This window comes from Scleropages formosus, chromosome 15 (genome assembly GCF_900964775.1).
Source record: "Scleropages formosus chromosome 15, fSclFor1.1, whole genome shotgun sequence".
NCBI lineage: Eukaryota > Metazoa > Chordata > Actinopteri > Osteoglossiformes > Osteoglossidae > Scleropages > Scleropages formosus.
The window spans coordinates 24,929,983-24,953,054 of record NC_041820.1 but is presented as its reverse complement, the minus strand read 5'-3'; the positions used below and the strand labels follow the sequence as shown (position 1 = coordinate 24,953,054).

The 23,072-nt window shown below is 46.4% G+C and overlaps 2 protein-coding genes across 5 annotated transcripts in view; one reads left to right on the top strand and one right to left on the bottom strand.

The window, feature by feature from the left end:
* Positions 1-9,110, bottom strand: part of ppp2r5ca (protein phosphatase 2, regulatory subunit B', gamma a) — a 51,380-nt gene extending 42,270 nt beyond the window's left edge. For 2 of the 3 annotated variants that reach the window (XM_018764230.2, XM_018764231.2), the window contains exons 1-3: positions 8,961-9,110; positions 8,553-8,621; positions 1,277-1,439 (exon numbers count right to left, since the gene is read on the bottom strand). In XM_018764230.2, the coding sequence (XP_018619746.1) occupies positions 1,277-1,439; positions 8,553-8,621; positions 8,961-8,987 (259 nt within the window). In that variant the 5' untranslated portion in view covers positions 8,988-9,110. The remainder of the gene's footprint in view (positions 1-1,276; positions 1,440-8,552; positions 8,622-8,960) is intronic. The other variant, XM_018764232.2, reaches the window with a different exon arrangement.
* A 1,209-nt stretch (positions 9,111-10,319) lies between these two features.
* The window catches only part of dync1h1 (dynein, cytoplasmic 1, heavy chain 1), a 36,690-nt gene continuing 23,937 nt past the window's right edge, over positions 10,320-23,072 (top strand). The window contains exons 1-25 of one of the 2 annotated variants that reach the window (XM_018764149.2): positions 10,320-10,685; positions 13,802-13,889; positions 14,006-14,179; positions 14,292-14,547; positions 15,330-15,516; positions 15,609-15,880; positions 15,963-16,190; positions 16,318-17,394; positions 17,484-17,663; positions 17,858-18,007; positions 19,103-19,249; positions 19,370-19,510; positions 19,616-19,792; positions 19,947-20,057; positions 20,139-20,258; positions 20,370-20,609; positions 20,694-20,849; positions 20,944-21,057; positions 21,144-21,254; positions 21,347-21,556; positions 21,682-21,828; positions 21,942-22,108; positions 22,284-22,457; positions 22,581-22,746; positions 22,840-23,028. In XM_018764149.2, the coding sequence (XP_018619665.2) occupies positions 10,433-10,685; positions 13,802-13,889; positions 14,006-14,179; positions 14,292-14,547; positions 15,330-15,516; positions 15,609-15,880; positions 15,963-16,190; positions 16,318-17,394; positions 17,484-17,663; positions 17,858-18,007; positions 19,103-19,249; positions 19,370-19,510; positions 19,616-19,792; positions 19,947-20,057; positions 20,139-20,258; positions 20,370-20,609; positions 20,694-20,849; positions 20,944-21,057; positions 21,144-21,254; positions 21,347-21,556; positions 21,682-21,828; positions 21,942-22,108; positions 22,284-22,457; positions 22,581-22,746; positions 22,840-23,028 (5,235 nt within the window). In that variant the 5' untranslated portion in view covers positions 10,320-10,432. The remainder of the gene's footprint in view (positions 10,686-13,801; positions 13,890-14,005; positions 14,180-14,291; positions 14,548-15,329; positions 15,517-15,608; positions 15,881-15,962; positions 16,191-16,317; positions 17,395-17,483; positions 17,664-17,857; positions 18,008-19,102; positions 19,250-19,369; positions 19,511-19,615; positions 19,793-19,946; positions 20,058-20,138; positions 20,259-20,369; positions 20,610-20,693; positions 20,850-20,943; positions 21,058-21,143; positions 21,255-21,346; positions 21,557-21,681; positions 21,829-21,941; positions 22,109-22,283; positions 22,458-22,580; positions 22,747-22,839; positions 23,029-23,072) is intronic. The other variant, XM_018764148.2, reaches the window with a different exon arrangement.

The following is a 23,072-nucleotide window of genomic DNA, read 5'->3' as shown; positions in this document are numbered from 1 at the left end:
ACAATTAACTTTCCTAACTTGCATGTGTCTCCAACAGACTTTGGCTCATCAACATTGCCCATCAGCAAGGTGTGGCTGCAGATTTTTACACAGAACAGTGTACCCTTCTTCAGTACATTCAGGCTACAATGTGGATCTCTCTACACACGTGAATTACACACAAAATGCAAACTCATGGGAGAGGTTCTCTTTAACATCTGGGCTAGAAGCAGTATAACAGCACACCACAACAGTCAGGAGCCTAGATTTACTTTTTTTTTTTTATTCAGCAGAAGCTTTTCTCCAAATCGACTTCCAATGAACTATATGTAGTGTTATCAGCCCACACACCTTATTCACCAAGGTGACTTACACTGCTAGATACACTGCTTACAATGGGTCACTCATCCATACATCAGTGGAACACACACACTCTGTCACTCACACACTATGGGGGAACCTGAACAGCATGTCTTTGGACTGTGGGAGGAAACCAGAGGACCCGGAGGAAACCCACGCAGACAAGGGGAGAACATACAAACTCCACACAGACTGAGCGGGGCTTGAACACCTGTCCTCTCGCACCAGCCAGGCGCTGTGCCACCGTGCCACCCTATATGTGGAAAGAGAGAAGCTCTCCAGTAAGGCTAATATGAAAATGGTCATTTATGCCACAAACAGGTAACTACTCAAAGTGATGCGCAGACTGAAAGGGTCTACGTAAAACATCTATGATTAATAAAATATACAATGATAACGTTACATCCATGGCTGTATGAAGAATGCCGTGCCACAGCACAAATGTGTATTCTGCAGGGTAAAAATGGAAAAGCAACACCTGTGAATAAGTGATTATTAGAAATAGATGGGAAATTTGCATATAAGGGACAATGAAAGAAATGCATCTACAATGATACTGATGCTGAGGGGAAGCAGACAGCCAAAGTGATGTACTCGGTGCTCTCCTGAAATGAGCCTTCAAAAAATGCACCCCCTCACTTGAATACAGAAGACAACTTTCAAACGTTACGTCCAAAAACAGATGAGTATGTAGAGGGATCAAACATGGCCCAAATTTCCGAGCGAGTAGACCCTGCATCTCTGAGGGCATAAACCTGCTCCTCCATGAACACAGTGCAGCCATGTCACCCCACACAACGTGGGCCTAAGGAGCGTGGCACGACTTATGTTTTCGCACTTCGAGGGCATGTTAGATATATGTGACAGTGACGCGTGACACGTGGTCCAGGAGCGCCTGCACAGCGCTGGCGAGCACATGCGCCCAGGGGACAGGTACCTTTGAAAGCAGGAAGCTTCTGTAACTCTCGATTGTTGCTGAGGCTGAAGCGCGAGGAGCTCTGCCGCTTCTCCTTCTTGACTGGTGTTTGAGGCCCAAGCTGCTTCCCTTTCGTCAGCTGTGTGGTGGGTGGCGCCCCGCCGCTGCTCTTCCTGCCAACGCCCTGGGGAAAACGAGAGTCCCAGTGCCAGTTACGTCCAGCCACTGCCTGTCCACTAGCACTTAGAGCCGTCGCCTTAGGAAAGGGGGGGGGGTTGAGGGCAAATATGAAGATGCGGTTATGAATCACGTCACTTTGACACAAACTAGACATTCCTGGTGACAGAACCTACGAAGTCTCCACATGCTATAACAAACAATTTGGGCTTTACAACCACACAGGAAGTGGAGAAGTCTACAGAGATTTAACACACTGCAGACTCAAAAGAGTTACCCTCATGGGCAGCGTGGACCCCAAGAGTTACACGCTGCCCATGAGGGCACGGGCTGCACTCGAATGTCAATATTCATTTTCTGAAACACCGTCCACGGCTAAACACATTTCCCTCCAGAAGAAACCGTTAAGGAAAGGTGTGAGGACAACAAAGTGACAAATAATGCACAGCGGAAGAGGCGGGATGTCATCCACCTATTTATTAATGAGAACACAGAGCTCCATACCGAAATGTCTTCACAGCTGAAGAACACACTGGACTGGGTTAACTTACTTAAGCAGAGTGTCAATGGTCGTCATTTCGTTACATAAATACTTTGCGAACAATTTACACCGGTGCTGCCGTTAAGCAATGTCAAAAGCACACTGTCAAACGCTCCAAACAGCCCATTTGACGCAGCTCCCTGTCCACGACCTTCCTGTTACAGCCTTAAGACACCTAATTATTTTAATTATTTCAATTATTTGTTTCCTTCTAAGGTGTCACCTTTGACCAAGGTCACGTACAATGTTATATTTACTGATGCAGCTGGGTAATTTTTACTATATCACCTAAGGCAAAGTACCTTACAATGGACAGGGCCCCACCGACAGATTCCATAGTCCTGCTGGGGGAGTTCAACGCTCACGTTGCCAACGACTGGGAAATCTGGTGGGGGGTGATTGGGAAGAACAGCTTGCCCGATCTGAACCCGAACGGTGAAATGTTACTGTACTTCTGTGCTACTCATGATTTGTCCATAACAAACACCATGTTCCAACACAAAGATGCTCATAGGTATACTTGGTACCAGAGCTCCTTGGGCCAAATGGCAAAGATCGACTTTGCAGTCGTTTCCTCTGACTTGAGGCCACATATTCTGAATACTCGGGTGAAGAAAGGTGATGAGCTGTCAACTGATCACCATCTGGTAGTGAGTTGGATCAGATGGCGGGGAAAAACTGATGGACAGACCCGGTAGACCCAAGCATTTAGCGAGGGTGCGCTGGAAACAACTGTCGAAGGACCCTGTCCGAAATGATTTTAACTCACACCTCCGGGAGAGCGTCTCCCAAGTCCTGGAGGAGGCAGGGGGCATGGAGTCTGAATGGACCCTATTCAAAACCTCCATTGTGGAAGCAGCCAGGCACAGCTGTGGCCAAAAGCTTGTTGGTGCCAGTCATGGCGGCAACCCAAGAACTTAGTGGACACCGGTGGTGAGAGAAGCCGTCAAGCTGAAGGAGGAGGCCTTTAGGGCTCGGTTGGCTCTGGGGACTCCTAACTCAGCAGACAGGTACCGGAAGCCAAAAAAGGCAGTAGGCTATGGAAAATGACTATCGGCCGGCTCCAAAGAGATTCTGGACAACCATTCGCTGGCTCAAGAAGGGTGGGAGGAGCTTTGCTCAAGCTGTGCTCAGCAAGAGTGGAGAAACTCTGACCTCTAATGAGGACATTGCCAGGAGATGAAAAGAGCACTTTGAGGAACTCTTAAACCCAAGAGATATGCCTCCCTTACAGGAGTCAGGGCCAGAGGTTTCCAGGCTATCAGAGTTCATTTCCCTGGTGGAAGTCGCTGAGATAGTTGGTAAGCTCCACGGTGGCAAAGCACCTGGGGTGGATGAGATTCGCCCAAAACTGCTTAAGGCCCTGGATGTTGTAGGGCTGTCATGACTGACATGCCTCTGCAATGTTGCATGGACCTCGGTGACAATGCCTTTGGATTGGAAAACTGGGGTGGTGGTCCTTATCTTTAAGAAAGGGGACCGGAGAGTGTGTGCCAACTATCGGGGTACCACACTCCTCAGCCTCCCTGGGAAAGTCTATGCCAGGGTGCTGAAAAGGAGGTTCCGGCCGATAGTTGAACCTCGGATTGAAGATGAACAATGCAGATGTCGTCCTGGCTGTGGAACAGTTGACTAGCTTTTTACCCTTTCACAGATAATTGAGGGAGCATGGGAGTTCGCTAATCCAGTTTACATGTGTTTTGTGGACTTGGAGAAGTCCTATGACCGTGTTCCCCAAGAAATGGGGGAGCTGCTTAAGGAGCATGGGGTGCCGGGGCCACTGCTACGGGCCATTCGGTCTCTGTACACACGGAGCGAGAGCTACATCTGCATACTCGGCATTAAGTCAAACCTGTTCAACGTGGGTGTTGGACTCCGCCAAGGTTGTGCCTTGTCTCCACTCTTGTTTGTGGTCTTCATGGATAGGATATCAAGGCGCAGTCGAGACCAGGAAGGCATTCTTTGTGGGACTTGGAAGGTGACATCTCTGCTTTCTGCGGATGATGTCCTTTTGGCACCGTCACATGGTTGTCTCCAACATGCACTGGAACGGTTTGCAGCTGAGTGTGAAAGCGGTTGGGATGAGGATCAGCACCTCAAAATCTGAGTCCATGGTTCTCTCATGGAAAAGGATGGCATGCCCCCTCCAGGTAAGGGGAGAGAATTTGCCTCAGGTGGAGAAGTTCAAGTATCTTGGGGTCTTGTTCATGAGTGAGGGGAGAAGGGAGCGTGAGATCGGCCGCAGACTGGGAGCAGCGGCAGCAGTAATGCCGTCACCGTACCAGACAGTAGTGGTAAAGAAAGGGAAGCTGACAGTAGCGGAGGCAAAAGCTCTCCATTTACCAGTCGATCTACCTCCCATCCCCCCACCTATGGTTATGAACTCTGGGTAATGACCGAAAGAATAAGATCGTGGACACAAGCGGCTGAAATGAGTTTTCTCCGCAGGGTGTTGGAACTCACTCTCCGTGATAGGGTGAGGAGTTTGGACATCTGGGAGGAGCTCAGAGTAGAGCCGCTACTCCTTCACATTGAGAGGAGCCAGTTGAGGTGGTTCAGGCATCTGATAAGGATGCCCCCTGGGCGCCTTCCTCCGGAGGTATACCATGCAAGGCCAACTGGGACAAGGCTCCGAGGTCAGCCTAGGACCTGCTGGAGGGATTATATCTCACAGTTGGCCTGGGAACGGCTGGGGATCCCCCAGGCTGAGCTGGAGGAAGTTGCAGGGGACAGGGGTGGCTGGGCCTCTCTACTCTCCCTGTTGCCACCACGATCCTAGAGGGACAAACGGGCAAGGAAATGGATGGATGGCAAAACTTTACTAGAGAATGTGCTCTTAAATAAGATGGACTTCGACACTGCTTGGAGAAGACTTGCAACCTGTGCTCCATGTTTGTTTGTTTGCTTGCTTGCTTGCTTGCTTGCTTCACACAGAGAGAATGAAAAGGGCAGTCACACGTGAACCCAGCAAGAGCCCTTCAGTGTGATCTCTATGCACTCCGAACACTGGTGCTCCTTGGGGCGGTGGGAGGGTTTGCAGTACCCACTTACGGGACAACGCGAGTTAGATCACAATCCTGTTTCGTTTACCTGGTTTTTAAAAAGGGGGGGGCAGCCCATATTTCAGCTGGTGATAAGCAAAGACGTTATCAGCATTGCTGGTTCCAGGGTGCAGAGAAACACAAACGCACTCCAACACCCACGCATAGTCGCTTGGACATGAGATACTGAAGACAGGCAGGAGGAAGGGAGCGGAAAGGAGCCATGGTTACGCCACGCCTTTCGGGAGGAGCGGGAAAGGAAGTGCATTCTTCAGCTGCTTCTTCTTCAGCTGGCTGACAGGGACGTATTGAGCCACAAGACACATTAGGGGACGCAGATACGATGCTGATCACTGATGCTGACACAACAGCTGAAAAATAATTTAAAAAAAGTTGCTACAGTGACAGGCACATGGATTTAACCAAAGTGACTCATACACAGGGACTGTGCCAAACCTACTTCCTGGGGGGGGTTATCCATACAGCCACACAAACCAAATTACATGAGGACTATTTTGGTCAGAAAGCTTCAGCTGCACCTCTGGCCACTGTGACACTCTCTTGTACTTCCATTCTTCCACACAAAAAAATGGACATAAAAAAATGACGCGAGTTCTGCCGCCTTCCACACCTGCGCTAAATGTTATCTAATGTCAAATAATTCTCCCCTGATTAAATCAAGTAAGTGCAGGGACATCATTACTGCCAAAAATACCGCTACACCAAGGTACCCAGAGCTACATGACAAATACTAGAGCCTCACACACCTTGCATGTGTTTTTAAAACCATAACTTACCCTGACTTGGCATGGAAATGAGACACTCTTTACCTTCTTTTAATTCTGTATAAAACTGCACCTCAAACAATACAGAACATCCCTTCAATAAGCAGCAATGTCTGCCTGTGTTTACCACAACATCACAGCCTCTGTTTACCACCTGTTCCACACAGGACCGCTTCGCCCTGCTTAGCCAAGACAACTCTGACATTTTAATACTGTACATGTCATAGGACAATACAGGGGTTGGGCCGCCACGACACGCTTCTCTTCACTTCGGCTGTACCCTTGAGACAGGCATGAACCATGTGCTCTGACCAGGACACCTGGACCCTGAGATAAAACACTGTTAGTTTTCCAACACTTTTCTCCAACGCGACTTACATTGTTCGACTTCCGACAATGATTCACCCAGTAGCACAGATGGCATTTTTTTTCCATTTTTACTAGAACAATTCAGGGTAAGTACCTTACTCAAAAATACTACAGCAGGATGAGGGATTCAAACTCAGGTTCTTCGAGTCCAAAGGTGGCAGCTCTAACCGCTGCGCCTCCTGCAACAATTAAACGCTTTATAACTCTGGAAAAAAACGTGAAACACATATAGCTCCAGCAGCAAACCCAGCAAAAAAGTACGAGCTGCGACGCTGGGGTCACTGCCATCACTCCACATTCCGGTTCGCATGTCCTGTTTCCACTAGGATGACTTATTGATTTCTTTTGTTCTAACAATCCTTCTGAGGGCATGTAGGCCACTGTATTTCACGCAGCAAAACACTAATCTGCAACAGACTGGGACGGACATTCCTGTTGATGAACTAAGTAGTCGTGCAGGGCGCTAGGTGGTGCAGCTGTTAGAGCTGCCCTGCCACCCTGCCCTTAAATGACCCAGTTTCCAAACCTACTTCCTGCTGTAGTTCCCTTGATCAAGATACTCCCCCTGGAAATGACACAGTAAAAACTACCCTGCTGTACAGATGTCATTGTTCCCATCTTAACACTAGAGAAAAGCATAGTTAAATAATCATAACTGCAGCAAAGCTGCCGTTTGATTGGTTGACGTTGCCAGCCACAGGAGGTGTTGTGGAGTCAGAGACAGAAGCAATTATTGGATTACTGGAGTCAGAGTCGGTAAAAATGTACTGACTCTGACTAAATGTACCGTGTATGCCAGCGTATAAGTCAACCGCCGAAAATTAGAGGTGTAATATAATTTAGGCCTATATTCGCCAGATAAGTCGACCCCCAAAATAACGCGCAACCTTTGGGCAGTGCTGTGGAGTCTGAGTCGTGGAGTCGGAAGCAATTACTGGGTTACTGGAGCCGGAGTCAAAGGTTTTGCGTACTGACTCCACGGCACTGGTGACAGGAAATAGGAAACATAAGAGGGAAAGTCAAAAAGTACTTTTGTAAATTCATGGCGCGCATCTTCGTACACAGCGTCCACATAAGTCACTTTGCGACAGTTAAATAAACGAATGCTAAATGTCTTGATCTTAAATTGCCATCAATTATCTCCAGGAGGCCTGCGACAGAACACAACGGCACACTGACGTGCGTTCTGACACCTTGGTCTGGATGCAATGCAGGCCGGCCAAACAAAAGCGACACATTTCGCACCGACTACATTCCCAACCTTTCTCATCTCTGAGGACCGACACACATACGTGAGAATAAACCCACTTGCAAACTAGAGATAAGGATCCTAAATAGGTCATCCTGCAGCGCTGAATTATGTATGAGCAACATTACACAACATTCAACATCTATTTCTTCAGTCTCCTTGGAGCCTCGAGACACGTTCACTCATTACTTTTGGGCTGCTACGCTGGGCTCGGCACCCACCATGACACCACACAGCAAACAGGTGCCACTCACACATTTAAAAGTATTCATGTAGCTGAAACTTTTCTCCAAAGCAACTTACTGCAATTTCATTATTTATACACCTGGCCAATTGTACTGGAGCAATTTAGGGTAAGTATCTTGCTCAAGGATACTAAGGCCGGAGGTGGGGATCGAACCCGTGACCTTTGGGTCCAAAGGTCACTACCTCTAACCACTAAACTACCAGCTGTCCCCTCTGCGCAAGGTGTGACTCACCTGGTCCTCTCAGTAACATAGATAGACTCCATCACGCAAGATGGACTAATAAGCAACACACACAATGTGGGTTTTTTCTGTCTTGTGAACACAAACACTGCTAAGCATACCATGCTGAACTGACAAACACCCAAGCTAGGAATGCCACTCACACGTAAATACTGCACCACGGGGTCGTAGGATCAAGCACCTTGGTGAAAAGTCAAGTGCATGACCACAAGTCATGGATCACATCCTGTTTTGCACCATGTTGTTGTGCAGAGATGCTGAAAGTTGAACCGATGCCTGCAAGAGAGCGCTTCAGCCAAAGTGATGAAAGTGTGTGTGTGTGTGTGCGCGCGCGCGCGCGCACGCACAGCACAGGTGTGTTGGGGGTGATGGGTTGCGACCCAGGAGAAGGCGATTCGGTCCTATCAGTGTCACACTGAGTGGTTCAAACCCCTTTAGCGTTGCACCAAGGAAGGGAAGAAGGGGATCGAGATCCACTGAGGGTGGAAACAGAGTCAGTGGCTCGGGGACAGCTGTCAGAGCACAAGCCATGAGCACGTGCACTGGGACCGCGGGCACCCTCGGCGGCTGGGGGCCATCTGAGGCTAACGGATCTAGGGAGGAGAGAGGGGCGCCGGCCTGCTGTGCACTCCTGTCCGCTTGCTTACCTCCTTCTCCGGGGTCTCCGCTCCATCCCTGCTGCCGCCTTTGGCCGTCTTCCCGGACTTCGGAGCCTCCTGCGAACGGACAAGTTTCCATGAGGCGCGCGGCGCGAGCGGCGCTCGGTGCGCGCGACAGGCGGCCCCCGCGCGGCGCGCGAGCTCGCCTCACAAGGAGCAGACGGACGGAGGCAGAGAGACACAGGAGCCTCACGGCTGGATGTTTCCGCGCCAGCGCTTGCGTGGAAGGAGCGAGTCGGCGTGAACTTGGCAGCGGCTAACCTGGTTAGCTGGTTAGTCCACTTCAGCACTTCACACAACTTCTGTTCTGCTGCGGTGAGGCATCCGTGAGGACGCAAGCCGGCAGCAGTAACCTTTCCCTCTCTTTCTTTCTCTTTCTCACACTCACTCACTCACCTTGTCTTTTTTCGCTTTATTCGGCATCGCAGTTTAAGCGGCTCCCTCGGCCCCCCACCGACACCCGCCCGCGTCTCTGTCTTCGTGTGCGCGCTGCCGCTTTCGCTCGCTCCCCTCTCTCGCACACGGACGACGCACACACTGCAGCTGTTCGTCTTCGCTTCGCCCACGCGATTGGCTGGCGCTGGTCACATGACGAGACCGCCGTTCCATTGGGCGTTGACTGCTTTCACCCGCCGATTCTCACCGTTTCGCTGGATGCTTAGTGTACATCCACTCACTGTACCCGTTCTATTGCACACATTTTTCACGTTACTCTATTGAATTGTTCATATGGAGGTTACCTATAACGTAATGTGAAATTAACATCAAAGTAGATCGGTAACCATGACCGATCGGTACATTTGCATTTGGTAGGAAATACATTGCTGCACTTAATATTTTTGTTCAAAATAGGTTTATTGATATTGTAATTGTTACCTCAAGACAATTTTTCTTGCCGAACTAGGTTCGCGAAGAAATATTACAGTACAGTTCTAGACACATCAACTCGTGTATGCTCGTTGCTTTAAATCCACAAACATAGTAAAAAGAGATGAATGTTTATCGCACTCATTAAGGATGGAGTGATTAGTTGTGTATTTGGACCAATATCACCCTCTGGCGTTGAAACGGACACACATCCGTTATTACTTCGACACAAGTGAACGTGAATTTATATGATCATAAATATTAATAATGCATTCGGGTTCTGTTTTCTCAACAATACGACAGTAGTCCTAGGATTTAAATGTTAGAATGTTAACGCCTCGGTGTCTTCTCTTCTGCAGTGTTACACTGCACTACAGTGAGTAATATATACCACGTCAAATTTCTATAAATTTTTGCAATCTTGTTTCACTTACAAACGACAAAACAAATGAACCACAGATATCTGAAAATGACTTCCAGACAACTAAAATGAAATTGTGTGCGACAAACGGTTATTCTTTCCGATGTTAGAGAAATGTAAACTCTTTTATTAAAATACTCTCTTTTATTTGCTTCACATTGTAACTACCTTAAAAACATTGTGCGGGCATACTGATATTCTGATGCAGAGTGACGCTGTAAACTCCTCATAAGTACCACCGATGTGCGACATGACTCTGCAAAAAAACAGTGCCAGCCGGTGCGTAGGAAGTTCTCGGCGACGGCTTGTCTGCAGTGAACGCCCGTGATTTCTCAGTGCGGATGCATTGTGGGTATTGTAGTACTAAATGAAGGGTGTGTCCAATGTCTTTCCCTCACTAAGGACCACAAGTCCCAGAATGCTCCGAAACCGTGTCATATATCCCGCTTGTCATTTGGTTGGTCCCCGTATATTAAGTCTCGGCACCATTGTACAGCTAGAGCAGGGAAGGGTTGTTGGAGTAGTGCGAGTCTTAACCTGCGTTTGTGTTAACAAGGGCTCGCGCTGACATTTTGTTGCGATGTCCGACGGCGGTGGAGGCGAGGAGAGCGCGGGCACCATGGAGGTGTCCGCTGCTGTGCAGACGGTTGCCGACACGTCAGTGCTACAGAAGCACATCCGCAAGCTGGTGCCGTTGCTGCTGGAAGATGGCGGCGAGGCTCCGGCCGCTCTGGAGGGCGCGCTGGAGGAGAAGAGCGCCGTGGAGCAGATGAGGAAGTTCCTGTCGGACCCGCAAGTGCACACCATCCTGGTGGAGAGGAGCTCGCTCAAAGGTGCGCATCGCACCCGCGGACACCGGGCTCCGCGATGCCCATGATTCCTGGGTCCAGTGTGTGTGCGGAGGAGGGGAGCGCGGGTGCGCGCGATCTGTGTGGTCACGAGCGCCGTCCCCGTCGGGCAGCCACGCGCTCTCTTGCCGCGCATTTGCTTTCTCTTGTGGTGTTTTTCCCCTCCCGCTTTTCTTTGTCGCGCCTGTCTTGTACTGCATTTCTCCTCCGGCAAGTTCCCGCCACAGCAGCCCCAGGTGGTGGACAGTTCAGTAGGAGATTGCAAGCGGTGGGTAATGGGAGTGTGTCTTCGAGAGGACTTAATTCTTATGAGCCTCTTTCTTGCCGTTTTGAACGGAGGAACAGTTCAGGTAATGGTGAGAAATTGACTGCTTTCTCAAGTGTGTGACTTGGAGCAGCTTTGTTTGTATGTATATACTAATTATATACACCTTTAGGGTTTTTTTTTTTTTTTTTTTTTTTGGTCAATTCAGGTTATGCAGCTTGCTCCGTCTGGGGGGGGGGCACTGCAGCGGGAGGTGGGATTTGACCCCATCTCTTTTGACTGTAAAGTCTGCAGTTCCAACCGTTTTGCCACCTGCTGGCCCCTGGTTCTATGTTGGTGCAGAAACCACATGCTTCAAAATGCCATTTGTGAAAGTGGATAAACGAGCGAAACGTGGAGGGCGAGCCGAGTAGCCTTCACGCCTTAGGTTTTAAGCAGCACAAATGACATGTTCAAAGCAATGACAGGTCTGCCTTCATACACACCGACTGGAGTCGGGGCTGGAAGCGAGTGTCTGAGAGCAGGTGAGCCTCTGACACAGTGAAAAGTGCTTTGTTGAGTTTTGAGGAAAGGGCCCTTCCTTGACCTCTTTCACCAGCATGCTTGTTTGGATCTTTCTTTTGATGTTAATGAAAACACATTTAGATGTGTGTTTGCAGAGAGCAGAAGTTTGAACAGATACATACATGCAAAATTTACTAGTGTAAAGGGCACCAGGTGGTGCAGTGGTTAGACCTGCCACATTGCACTCAAAGAACTTGGGCTCAAATTCCACCTACAGTTGTAATACCTACCCTCAATCAAGGTACTCACCTTAAATTGCTGCAGTGAAAATCATTCTGCTGTATACATGGGTGAATTGCCGTAAGTAGCTCTGGAGAGTGTTACCTTTTCAGCCGATGCTTATAAGATGAACGTAATAAGTCCAGAGAAGATGGACACCCTTGTTTGTTTGTTTCCCATTGTAAGGCTTGTGTATCTTTTGAGTGTTTGGGAACGTCCTTGGGGCTCCTGGGCTGTTCTTGGTTCATCTCAGTTTCCCGTGTTTCACCGCACATCGTGCGCTGGCCGCAAATACCTTGAGGTCCTGCTGAACACCCGATTACTGTTAGTAGGACATGACGTCTGCGGAAACCTGGCCTTTTCTGTACACAGCTCTTCTCGTACAGCAGCTGTGTTCAAGTGAGGTAAAATGGGACAGCATGTTGTGTCCAGGGTGTGGTTGTTTGCTAGTAATTTCAAGGTTATTGGTTTGGGTTCCACCTCCTGCTGTGGTGCCCTTGATCAGGTCCTTACCCTGAACTGATAGGGTAGAAACACCCTGCTCTGTAAATCATGATAATTCTTCTTGGACAATGGTGCGAAATTAATAAATGTTAATATTTATTTGCAGTGCACCAAAATTGCTTTCGGTCTCATGATCAGATCTGCTGAGCTTAATGTGATCGTTTTAGGGGCAAGTAATGTCTGTGGGAACTTATAACGATTGCCTATAAAACATAGCTTGGAATGGTCTGTCATCAAGTGAAAGACCCATTTTACTGAATTTGTACACAAGTGTGTGAATATTTATATAAGCAGTTGACCTTTCAATAGATCACAGCACTACTTTTTTTTTGGGTCCCATTTCGTTATGGAATTTCTGCAGTGTGTTTTCATGTTTTAAGTACAAGTGTGCTATTTCAATTTTGTGTGGGAGTAAAGTGCTGCATTGCAGACCGGGAATCTTCTGCTGCAGTGACATTAATGACTTAGTGCCCCTCCCACTCAGACATGAGCTCACAGAGGCGCTGGCCGAATTCCTGTGCTGCACATTATACCCCAGTTACGCTCTCACAGGGAACGTTTTAATTCAGGAGTTTTTGACCTTATCTTCTATACATTACATGTAGATGCCAACAACCAAGAATGTTTTCTTGGGGCACAAATTGGACTTCAGCATAACCTTAGGGTTCTGCACAGAAACTGATTTATAGTCATGCATTTTCTCTATTAAAGTCCCCCCCCCATGAATGAAATGTTACAAACCAGTTTTGTATGCTAAGCATCCATACCTCTTATTGGAATTTGTTCCTTTACATCACCAGGTTTGACAAAGTCCTGTTGTGTCTGAGGGGAAAAATAGGTGGTCCAAAATAAAAGGTATTTTTAATGTGTGATGACAACTCCAGCATGTTTTATAATATTGACTAAAAAAAAAATCTACCATTAATATACAGATTGTTGCTGTTTTATTGAGTTGAGGTTACCATAATCATGATTGGTTGAATGTTGTGTAACAGGGAGCAGGAAGTATTTACTGTAGACCGTAGTCTTTTTGTTGTAACTGCAGTGTCTGCTTTGCGGAGTGAAACATAGTAGGCAGTGTTCCCCCCTCTTTAATGGTTGACAAGAAGAGTATTAGTGGGAGGAGAATAATTGTACCAAATAAGTATATCATTTGGAAAAGTATACTTCCTTTATTTTTTTCATTGTGCAAGATCTCATTAGATGAGTGAAGGGTGTGAAGTGTACTCTTCTATATGTGAACACTAGAAGCATTTTGCTGCTGCTTGGACAAAGGTGTTAGCAAAGAAAAAAAAAAAAAAAAAAACAATTCCTTAACTCATTGTGTTGAATGTTTTAGGATATTTCAGAATTCTTATGCATTTGAATTACTGATTTCTTTCACCATTGTTTCTCCTGGCCTCAGAAGTTTTTTGTTGCCCTCATTTTATACAGAGGGGGTGTGAGAAGTTTAGAACATTACATAAAATTACAGGCTCAAGAAGTATCCCACTACTGCATTGTTATATCACTTAAAATGCAAGTTTTTTTTCCCCTGCTGTTTCCCCAGAGGATGTTGGTGATGAAGGTGAGGAGGAGAAAGAGTGCATCTCATACAACATCAGCATTGACATACATTATGGGTTGAAGTCTAATAGGTACAGTACCTCGTCACATCATGAAAAGCAGTATTTTAAACTCAAACAATCAGTAAAAGCCAAAGGTTTGTAGGTGCCATTATTAATGCACTGTACATTTTCCTTTGTATTTCCAGTCTGGCCTTTATCAAGAGGACTGGAGTCATCGATGCAGACAAGCCCATCTCTTCCCAAGTGCGTGTCCTGACTCTCAGTGAAGATTCACCTTATGAAACCCTGCATTCCTTCATCAGCAATGCAGTGGCCCCTTTCTTCAAATCCTACATCCGGGAGTCTGGCAAGGCTGACAGGTAGACCCCATTGTGGCAGGGAACTTGAATTTGTTTGCAACAGTAAATTGTCTACTTTGCCTGAACTATGTAAATGGTAATATTTGCATTGGTTTTTTTTGTGCTGGCACAGGGATGGTGACAAGATGGCACCGTCTGTGGAAAAGAAGATTGCAGAGTTGGAGATGGGGCTGCTGCACCTGCAGCAAAACATTGAGATCCCTGAAATTAGTCTTCTCATCCACCCTATCATCACTAATGTCGCTAAGCAGTGCTATGAGCGTGGGGAGAAACCCAAAGTCACCGACTTCGGCGAAAAAGTAGAGGACCCGACATTTCTCAATCAACTTCAGTCAGGTGTCAATCGGTGGATCAGAGAGATCCAGAAGGTGAGAGGACTCTCGCACATTTATTCATTTAGCAGACGCTTTTGTCCAAAGTGATGTACATCTTACAAAAGTACAATTTATGCATTACATTGAGGAGACATGACTGCGAACTTGAAAGTTTCAAGCAAACCTAGTTTGTTCCCTACCACTTGCTACATCAAGGTTCATTGTTCAAGTAGGTGCATAAGACAGACAAATCCTGATACCCACACCAATTTTTTTTACATTTTTTTTTTATTAAATGTTAAACACACAAATGAGCAGTACAATACGAGAGTAATTGCTGAATAAAGGTTGTATCTGGGGATGCTTCTGGAGTTATGATGCGTGAACAGTTACACCATAGATCTGAAGAGATCTTGGGCAAAGTGGATCTGGAAATGGTGGGTTTTCAGACCCTTCTTGAAAATAGTTTCTGCATTTCTGAGTGACGGGAAGGTTGTTCCACCACAACGGACCTAGAACCCTCCGAGCATCTGATTATATTTTCAACATGTAGAGTGAACAGTGGTACCTGTAATGTGTACTAAAGTGTCACTCCTGTATGGATTTTAAAAGGTCATTGTCATAGTCCAAATAAGATTTCTGTATCTTGAAAAGCAAGGATCCCCTGGATTCCTTGTGATTTTTATGGTACATGGTGTTTCTCTCCTCATCCAGTGTTCAGCACAGAAATATTTTGTTCTTAGCACACTTCTTCAATGGAAGATTTAGTAATTTCCAAGATGGGCAAGTAAAGAGGTTCCTGATAAAACTGAATGCTTTGCTTCCTCACTCTTTAGGTCACAAAACTGGATCGGGACCCTGCCTCTGGGACCGCTCTGCAGGAGATCAGCTTCTGGCTGAACCTGGAACGTGCCTTGAACCGCATCCAGGAAAAACGAGAGAGTCCTGAGGTCCTCCTCACATTGGACATACTCAAGCATGGCAAGCGCTTCCATGCCACAGTCAGCTTTGACACTGACACTGGTAAGAACGTCTATAGGCCACAGATGGTTTTCATTTACTTGTTACAAACATTTACATTTGATTGTCATTAAGTTGAAATGTGTCATCCACAGGTCTGAAGCAGGCTGTTGAGACAGTGAATGACTACAACCCCTTAATGAAGGACTTCCCACTCAACGACCTCTTGTCAGCTACTGAACTGGACAAAATTCGCCAGGCCTTGGTTGCCATCTTCACTCACTTGCGCAAAATACGCAACACCAAGTACCCCATTCAGCGTGCTTTGCGTTTGGTGGAGGCCATCTCTCGGGACCTCAGCTCCCAGCTTCTTAAGGTCTTGGGGACCAGGAAGCTCATGCATGTAGCTTATGAAGAATTCGAGAAGGTTGGTCTTTTGGTATTTCTCTTGTTGTTGATTTCTTGCTTTAATGTCAGAGTTCCCATGGTTGCCCACTTGGTGTTTGCAGGTGATGGTGGCATGCTTTGAGGTCTTCCAGACATGGGAGGATGAGTATGAGAAGTTGCAGGTGTTGCTTAGGGACATTGTGAAGAGGAAGAGGGAGGAGAATCTGAAAATGGTATGGCGGCTTAGTCCTGCCCACCGCAAGCTACAAGCCCGGCTGGATCACATGAGGCGCTTCCGAAGACAGCACGAACAGCTGCGGGCTGTAATTGTGCGCGTCCTTCGACCTCAGGTATAAAATTCTGTACAATACTGGATTTTCAAGAATGAATTGCTAACAGTAATGACCTTCCTCTCTGAATGTGTTTTGAAATCAGTAAGTTGAATTTGATCTTCAAACCTGTTCCTTCTGGCTGTAGGTGTCAGCTGTCCCCCAGCACAGCCAAGGTGAAGCTGTGGAACCTCCTGATATGAAGGTGTCAGAGGTCCTCTTTGATGCAGCTGATGCCAATGCAATTGAAGAGGTGAATCTGGCATACGAGAACGTGAAGGAAGTGGATGGCCTGGATGTGTCAAAGGAGGGCATGGAAGCCTGGGAAGCAGCCATGAAGCGTTATGATGAGCGCATAGACCGTGTGGAGACCCGCATCACTGCCCGTCTCCGCGACCAGCTGGGCACTGCCAAGAATGCTAACGAAATGTTCCGCATCTTCTCCCGCTTTAACGCCCTGTTTGTGCGCCCTCACATCCGTGGGGCCATCCGCGAGTACCAAACTCAGCTCATCCAACGTGTGAAAGATGATATTGAATCCCTGCATGACAAGTTCAAGGTGCAGTACCCACAGAGCCAGTCTTGCAAGATGAGCCACGTGCGCGATCTGCCCCCTGTCTCTGGCTCCATCATCTGGGCCAAGCAAATTGACCGGCAACTGACTGCCTATATGAAGCGTGTGGAAGATGTGTTGGGCAAAGGATGGGAGAACCATGTGGAAGGTCTCAAACTCAAACAAGATGGTGACAGCTTTCGTGCCAAGCTCAACACTCAGGAGATCTTCGATGACTGGGCCCGCAAAGTACAGCAACGCAACCTGGGGGTGTCGGGCCGCATCTTCACCATCGAGAGCAGCCGTGCTCGTGGGCGCTCTGGCAACATATTGAAACTCAAAGTCAACTTCCTTCCTGAAATAATCACACTGTCTAAGGAAGTGCGCAACTTGAAGTGGCTAAGCTTCCGTGTACCCTTGGCCATCGTCAACAAGGCCCACCAGGCCAACCAACTCTATCCATTTGCCATCTCTCTCATTGAGAGTGTGCGTACCTATGAGCGTACCTGTGAGAAAGTGGAGGAGCGAACCTCTATTTCCTTGCTAGTGGCTGGGCTGAAGAAGGAAGTGCAGGCCCTGATCACAGAAGGTATTGCCCTTGTCTGGGAATCCTACAAGCTTGACCCTTACGTACAACGTCTGGCTGAAACAGTGTTCAATTTCCAGGAGAAGGTTTGTTTTGTGCTTTGCTCTATAAATGCTTATACATAATTAATTTTATGTAAAATTTCACAAACTTGTTTTTGCATTTTCCTCTGTAGGTGGATGATCTTCTTCTGATTGAGGAAAAAATAGACCTAGAAGTACGCTCTCTGGAGACTTGCATGTATGACCACAAAACTTTCACTGAGATCTTGAACCGTGTTCAGAAAGCTGTGGATGACCTCAATCTCCACTCATATTCCAATTTGCCAATCTGGGTCAACAAGCTGGACATTGAGGTTTGTAAATCATGGTCTCTGAATGAGAACTTTTTAATCATTTCAGTAAAGAAGCAGATTGCATGCTGTCTGACTTGGGTGGACTTCTGTTTGTCAAAAGTTTATAAATTTCCAGAATCAATGTACTCAACTTTTTGTTTTTTTTTTTTGGTCTAATTTGAATGAGGCTAAGAGATTATTTGCGTAACTTCTAGATTGAGAGGATCCTAGGGGTGCGTCTCCAAGCTGGTCTGAGAGCTTGGACCCAAGTTCTTCGGGGACAGATGGAGGACAAGGCTGATGTGGACATGGATACAGAAGCCCCACAAGTCAGCCACAAACCTGGAGGAGAACCAAAAATCAAGGTATTCTATTGGTTGGGGTTTTTTTGTTTGTTTAAATAAGGTTTTAATGTTGGGGACTACCCCCGCCACCTTACAAAGCCATGATACACAAAAAACCTTTTGTAATGCAAAGTTGTAACTTGGACAAGCTTTTTTTAAATAAATGGTTAGTTGTGCATTCCTGAGCCCCACAAGCAACATACACTTGTGCTAAAATACTACAAGATCACTTTGAAATCACTTCAGTAATTAGCATTGCTTATAATACAACATAACATGGTAGTGTCTGCTTATCCATTATTCAGTAAGTCGGTCTTAATGTTGCTACTCTATAGCTGTGCGGCTTCGGCTCTTTTCTAATGATTATATACCATGTTTTAAATACTCACACATGCACATATTTGGTGCTCACTAATTTAAGCTTTTATGCAAAAAATAGACGAGTATATGAAAACAAGGCTTATGGGGTTGCATTCAGTGGAGTGCTGTGAGATGTTAACCTGTGTTCTGTGAGTGGGGATAGGACCCATGTCTTGTTTGCATGTTGTCCCCATGTTCGTAAGGGGTTCCTCCCGAAATTCTCTCAGGTGAACTGTTGTCTGTAAATTGCTGTGTGTGTACACATGCATGCACATTAGTGATGTATAGGGACAGCTGGTAGCGTAGTGGTTAGAACGACTGCCTTTGGACCCAAAGGTTGCAGATTCAATCCTGACCTCTGGCTGTAGTACCCTTGAGCAAGGTACTTACCCAAAATTTCTCTAGTAGAGTAACCCAGCTGTACAAATGGGTAAATAATTGTAGGTAGACTACCATTGTAAGTCGCTTTGGAGAAAAGCATGAGCTAAATGTATAAATATATGAATGATTGTAGGCTTATTACTATAGTGTATCCGATACTAAATACTTGTCAACTATAATTTACTTTGAAGGAAAGCCATTTAAATGAATAAATGTCTTGCTCAGCAGTCAGGAGGCATACAATCCAAATTCAGTCCTGGTGAACACAAACTTAAAGTAGGGATACTAAACTCATCCTGAAATCAAATTGTCATAACTGAAATGGGTGTATCGTAGGGATGATTGTACTTTCTAAAATATGCTTTCTTTTTACAGAACATAGTGCATGAGTTGAGAATCACCAACCAAGTCATCTATCTAAATCCTCCCATTGAAGACTGCCGCTACAAGCTGTACCAGGAAATGTTTTCATGGAAGATGGTCATTCTGTCTTTGCCACGAATCCAGAGTCAGCGTTATCAGGTGGGGCAGTGTTCTACTGTCTTTTATAATTAACCTGAACCAGTGATGTGTAATACCATGGTTAAATTTTCTGTGTGTATCTGCTGAAGTCCATTACCTAATACTGTGTTGTAATGGCAGGTGGGTGTGCACTATGAGCTGTCAGAGGAAGAGAAGTTCTATAGGAATGCCTTGACCAGAATGCCAGATGGTCCTGCTGCCCTGGAGGAAGCCTACAATGCAGTGATGGAGATTGTCAATGAAGTGGAGCAGTATGTCAAGGTGCGATCTAGTTGGAAGACCTATCCTAAGACCTTTTTCTTGCCTAGTTTCATTGCATAAGTATGTCACCTGTTCCCTGATTTTTCTCCTTGGTTACTTCCTTAGGTGTGGCTGCAGTACCAGTGCCTATGGGACATGCAAGCAGAGAACATCTACAACCGACTGGGGGAGGATCTCAATAAGTGGCAGGCTTTGCTGGTGCAGATCCGCAAAGCCAGAGGCACATTTGACAATGCTGAGACCAGAAAGGAGTTTGGTCCTGTGATCATAGATTATGGCAAGGTAAAGCCCCCCCCCCCCATTCTTTGTTAAATTCAGTTTCCATTGTTATGTCACTTTTTTTTAATTTTGTTCCATGTTTAGTTGTAGCTAAAACATTGACATCCACCCAGATGACCTTTGAGTTAACTGATCGCCCACTTGGTTTTTAATCCAGGTTCAGTCGAAGGTCAATCTCAAATACGACTCGTGGCACAAAGAGGTCCTCAGCAAGTTTGGACAGATGCTCGGCAACAACATGCAGGACTTCCACTCACAGATTTCCAAAGTATGCCTACTAGTACACGAGAACTGTTGCACCCAGGTTTCTGGTGACCTATTTGACCTCTGCCATTTTTTCTTCTTGTAGTCCCGCCAAGAACTGGAGCAGCACTCTGTGGATACAGCCAGTACTTCAGATGCTGTCACCTTTATTACTTATGTTCAAACTCTGAAGCGCAAAATTAAGCAGTTTGAGAAGCAGGTTGATGTAAGTGACACTGATGTGATCAAGTCTTTAATTTCTCTAATCTCTACTTGATTAAAAATGCTGTATTTGGTTTCTTAATGTATAATGTGAAACTGGGCACTGTCTTTTTAGCTGTTCCGCAATGGACAGCGCCTCCTGGAGAAGCAGCGCTTCCAGTTTCCACCTTCTTGGCTGTACATTGACAACATTGAAGGCGAGTGGGGTGCTTTCAGTGACATCATGAAGCGCAAGGATACTGCCATTCAACAGCAAGTGGCCAATCTGCAGATGAAGATAGTCCAGGAGGATCGAGCAGTGGAGAACCGCACCACAGACCTGCTTGCGGACTGGGAGAAGACCAAGCCCGTTGCTGTGAGTGGACTTTGCGTGGCTATTGCGGGCCGTAATTTGATGCGGTCTTGTTAACCAAAGCAAAATGCTATTCTGCTTCTGTAGGGAAACCTCCGACCAGAAGAGGCCCTCCAGTCCCTCACCATCTATGAGGGCAAGTTCGGGCGACTGAAAGATGATCGAGAGAAGTGTGCAAAAGCAAAAGAGGCCCTGGAGTTGACTGACACAGGGCTACTGAGTGGCAGTGAGGAGAGGGTCCAGGTAAGGTTTGCTGACATGAAATGGGATGACCATAGATTTAGATGGGATGTGTGCCTGCAAAGGAAAATTTGTTTGTTACCTTGGCCTTCTGTAGGTGGCACTGGAGGAACTCCAGGACCTAAAGGGGGTATGGTCTGAACTGTCAAAGGTGTGGGAGCAGATTGACCAGATGAAGGAACAGCCCTGGGTTTCCGTGCAGCCACGCAAGGTTAACTTTCTCTGCTTTTTATGCTGCATCTTGAGTTCTGTGCTTATTACAGTGGTATTCAAAGCTTAGTCTTTTATGATTTTTAGCTGCGTCAAAGCTTAGATGGACTTCTGAACCAGCTGAAGAATTTCCCGGCACGGTTGCGGCAGTACGCATCCTATGAGTATGTACAAAGGCTGCTGAAGGGCTATATGAAGGTGAGAATTTCTATTGCTCATCCAAATCTTGGACCATCATCTGTACATTTGTCTGTAACTGGATTCTCTAAACTTGTGATTTGTGCAATCAGGTCAATATGCTGGTGATTGAGCTAAAGTCAGAGGCACTGAAGGATCGGCACTGGAAGCAGCTGATGAAAAGGCTACATGTGAATTGGGTGCTCTCTGAGCTGACCCTGGGCCAGATTTGGGATGTGGATTTGCAGAAGAATGAGATGGTTGTGAAGGATGTGCTCTTGGTGGCCCAGGGAGAGATGGCTCTGGAAGAGTTCCTTAAGCAGGTGAGTCAGCAAAGTGGCCTTCATGTTTGGAAAGATTAGTGGTTAAACTTAGGCACATTGAACAGATTCAGTAGGATTTTACCTCATACTTGGGTTTTAAGTGGGATTTCTCTAACGTCCTATAGATTCGCGAAGTTTGGAACTCCTATGAACTTGACCTGGTCAACTACCAAAACAAGTGCCGCCTCATCCGTGGCTGGGATGACCTTTTCAATAAGGTCAAAGAACACATTAACAGTGTGTCTGCAATGAAGCTGTCACCATACTACAAAGTAAGTGATTTTATGTGTTAATGTTCATGTGAACGCAATGCATGACTATTTAAAACTTTGATTACTTATATAGAGACCTTGATGTTGGTCTCCATTGCATTGTGTACTTGCAGGTTTTTGAAGAGGATGCACTGAGCTGGGAGGACAAGTTGAATCGCATCATGGCCCTGTTTGATGTGTGGATTGATGTCCAGAGGCGTTGGGTCTATTTGGAGGGGATCTTTACTGGCAGTGCTGACATCAAGCACTTACTGCCAGTAGAAACCCAGAGATTCCAGAGGTAATGTTACCATTTTTACAACAAACACACTTTTTTGCTGCTTTTTTTATATTCCCTTGTTTTGGATGTAATACCATCAATAGATAGTGGCATTATTTTTGGAAAAAATGTTATTTACGTCAATGTTCAAATGGGAAGATGGGTGGAGTTTCACTTTTTTTAATATCCCCCCCAGCATAAGCACAGAGTTCTTGGCTTTGATGAAGAAAGTGACCAAATCGCCACTGGTGATGGATGTCCTCAACATCCAGGGAGTGCAGAGATCCTTGGAGAGACTTGCTGACTTGTTGGGCAAGATCCAAAAGGCCCTGGGAGAGTACCTAGAGCGGGAACGCTCATCTTTCCCCAGGTTAATTGCGCGTTCATTACTTGCCATGCACCTTGAATCTAATATCTTGTACTGGACAGTCTGTGGTATCTGATGGTTTTTTTTTTTTTTTTCTTTTTTTTCCTCCCCTCAACGCCTCCCTAGGTTCTACTTTGTTGGTGACGAAGACCTGTTGGAGATCATTGGCAACAGCAAGAATGTGGCCAAGTTACAGAAACATTTCAAGAAGATGTTTGCTGGCGTGTCCAGCATCCTGCTGAATGAAGACAATACAGAAGTCCTGGGCATTTCATCTCGTGAGGGAGAGGAGGTAGAGTATTTCTGTGACTGATTAAATATAATCTGACAGATGGGAGTAACCCTGAGAATGGACTGATTGATGCCTTTTTCCCCTACCTACAAGATTCTTTACAAGACCCCAGTGTCCATCACGGAACATCCCAAAATCAACGAGTGGCTGACTCTTGTGGAGAAGGAAATGAGGGTCACCTTGGCCAAGCTTCTAGCTGAGTCAGTGACTGAGGTGGGCGCCTTCAACAAGGGAACTTCCATTGATCTCACCACCTACATAAACTGGATCGACAGATATCAGGTAACCGGGTGTTTCAGATGAATATAACATTTATCATTAATCAT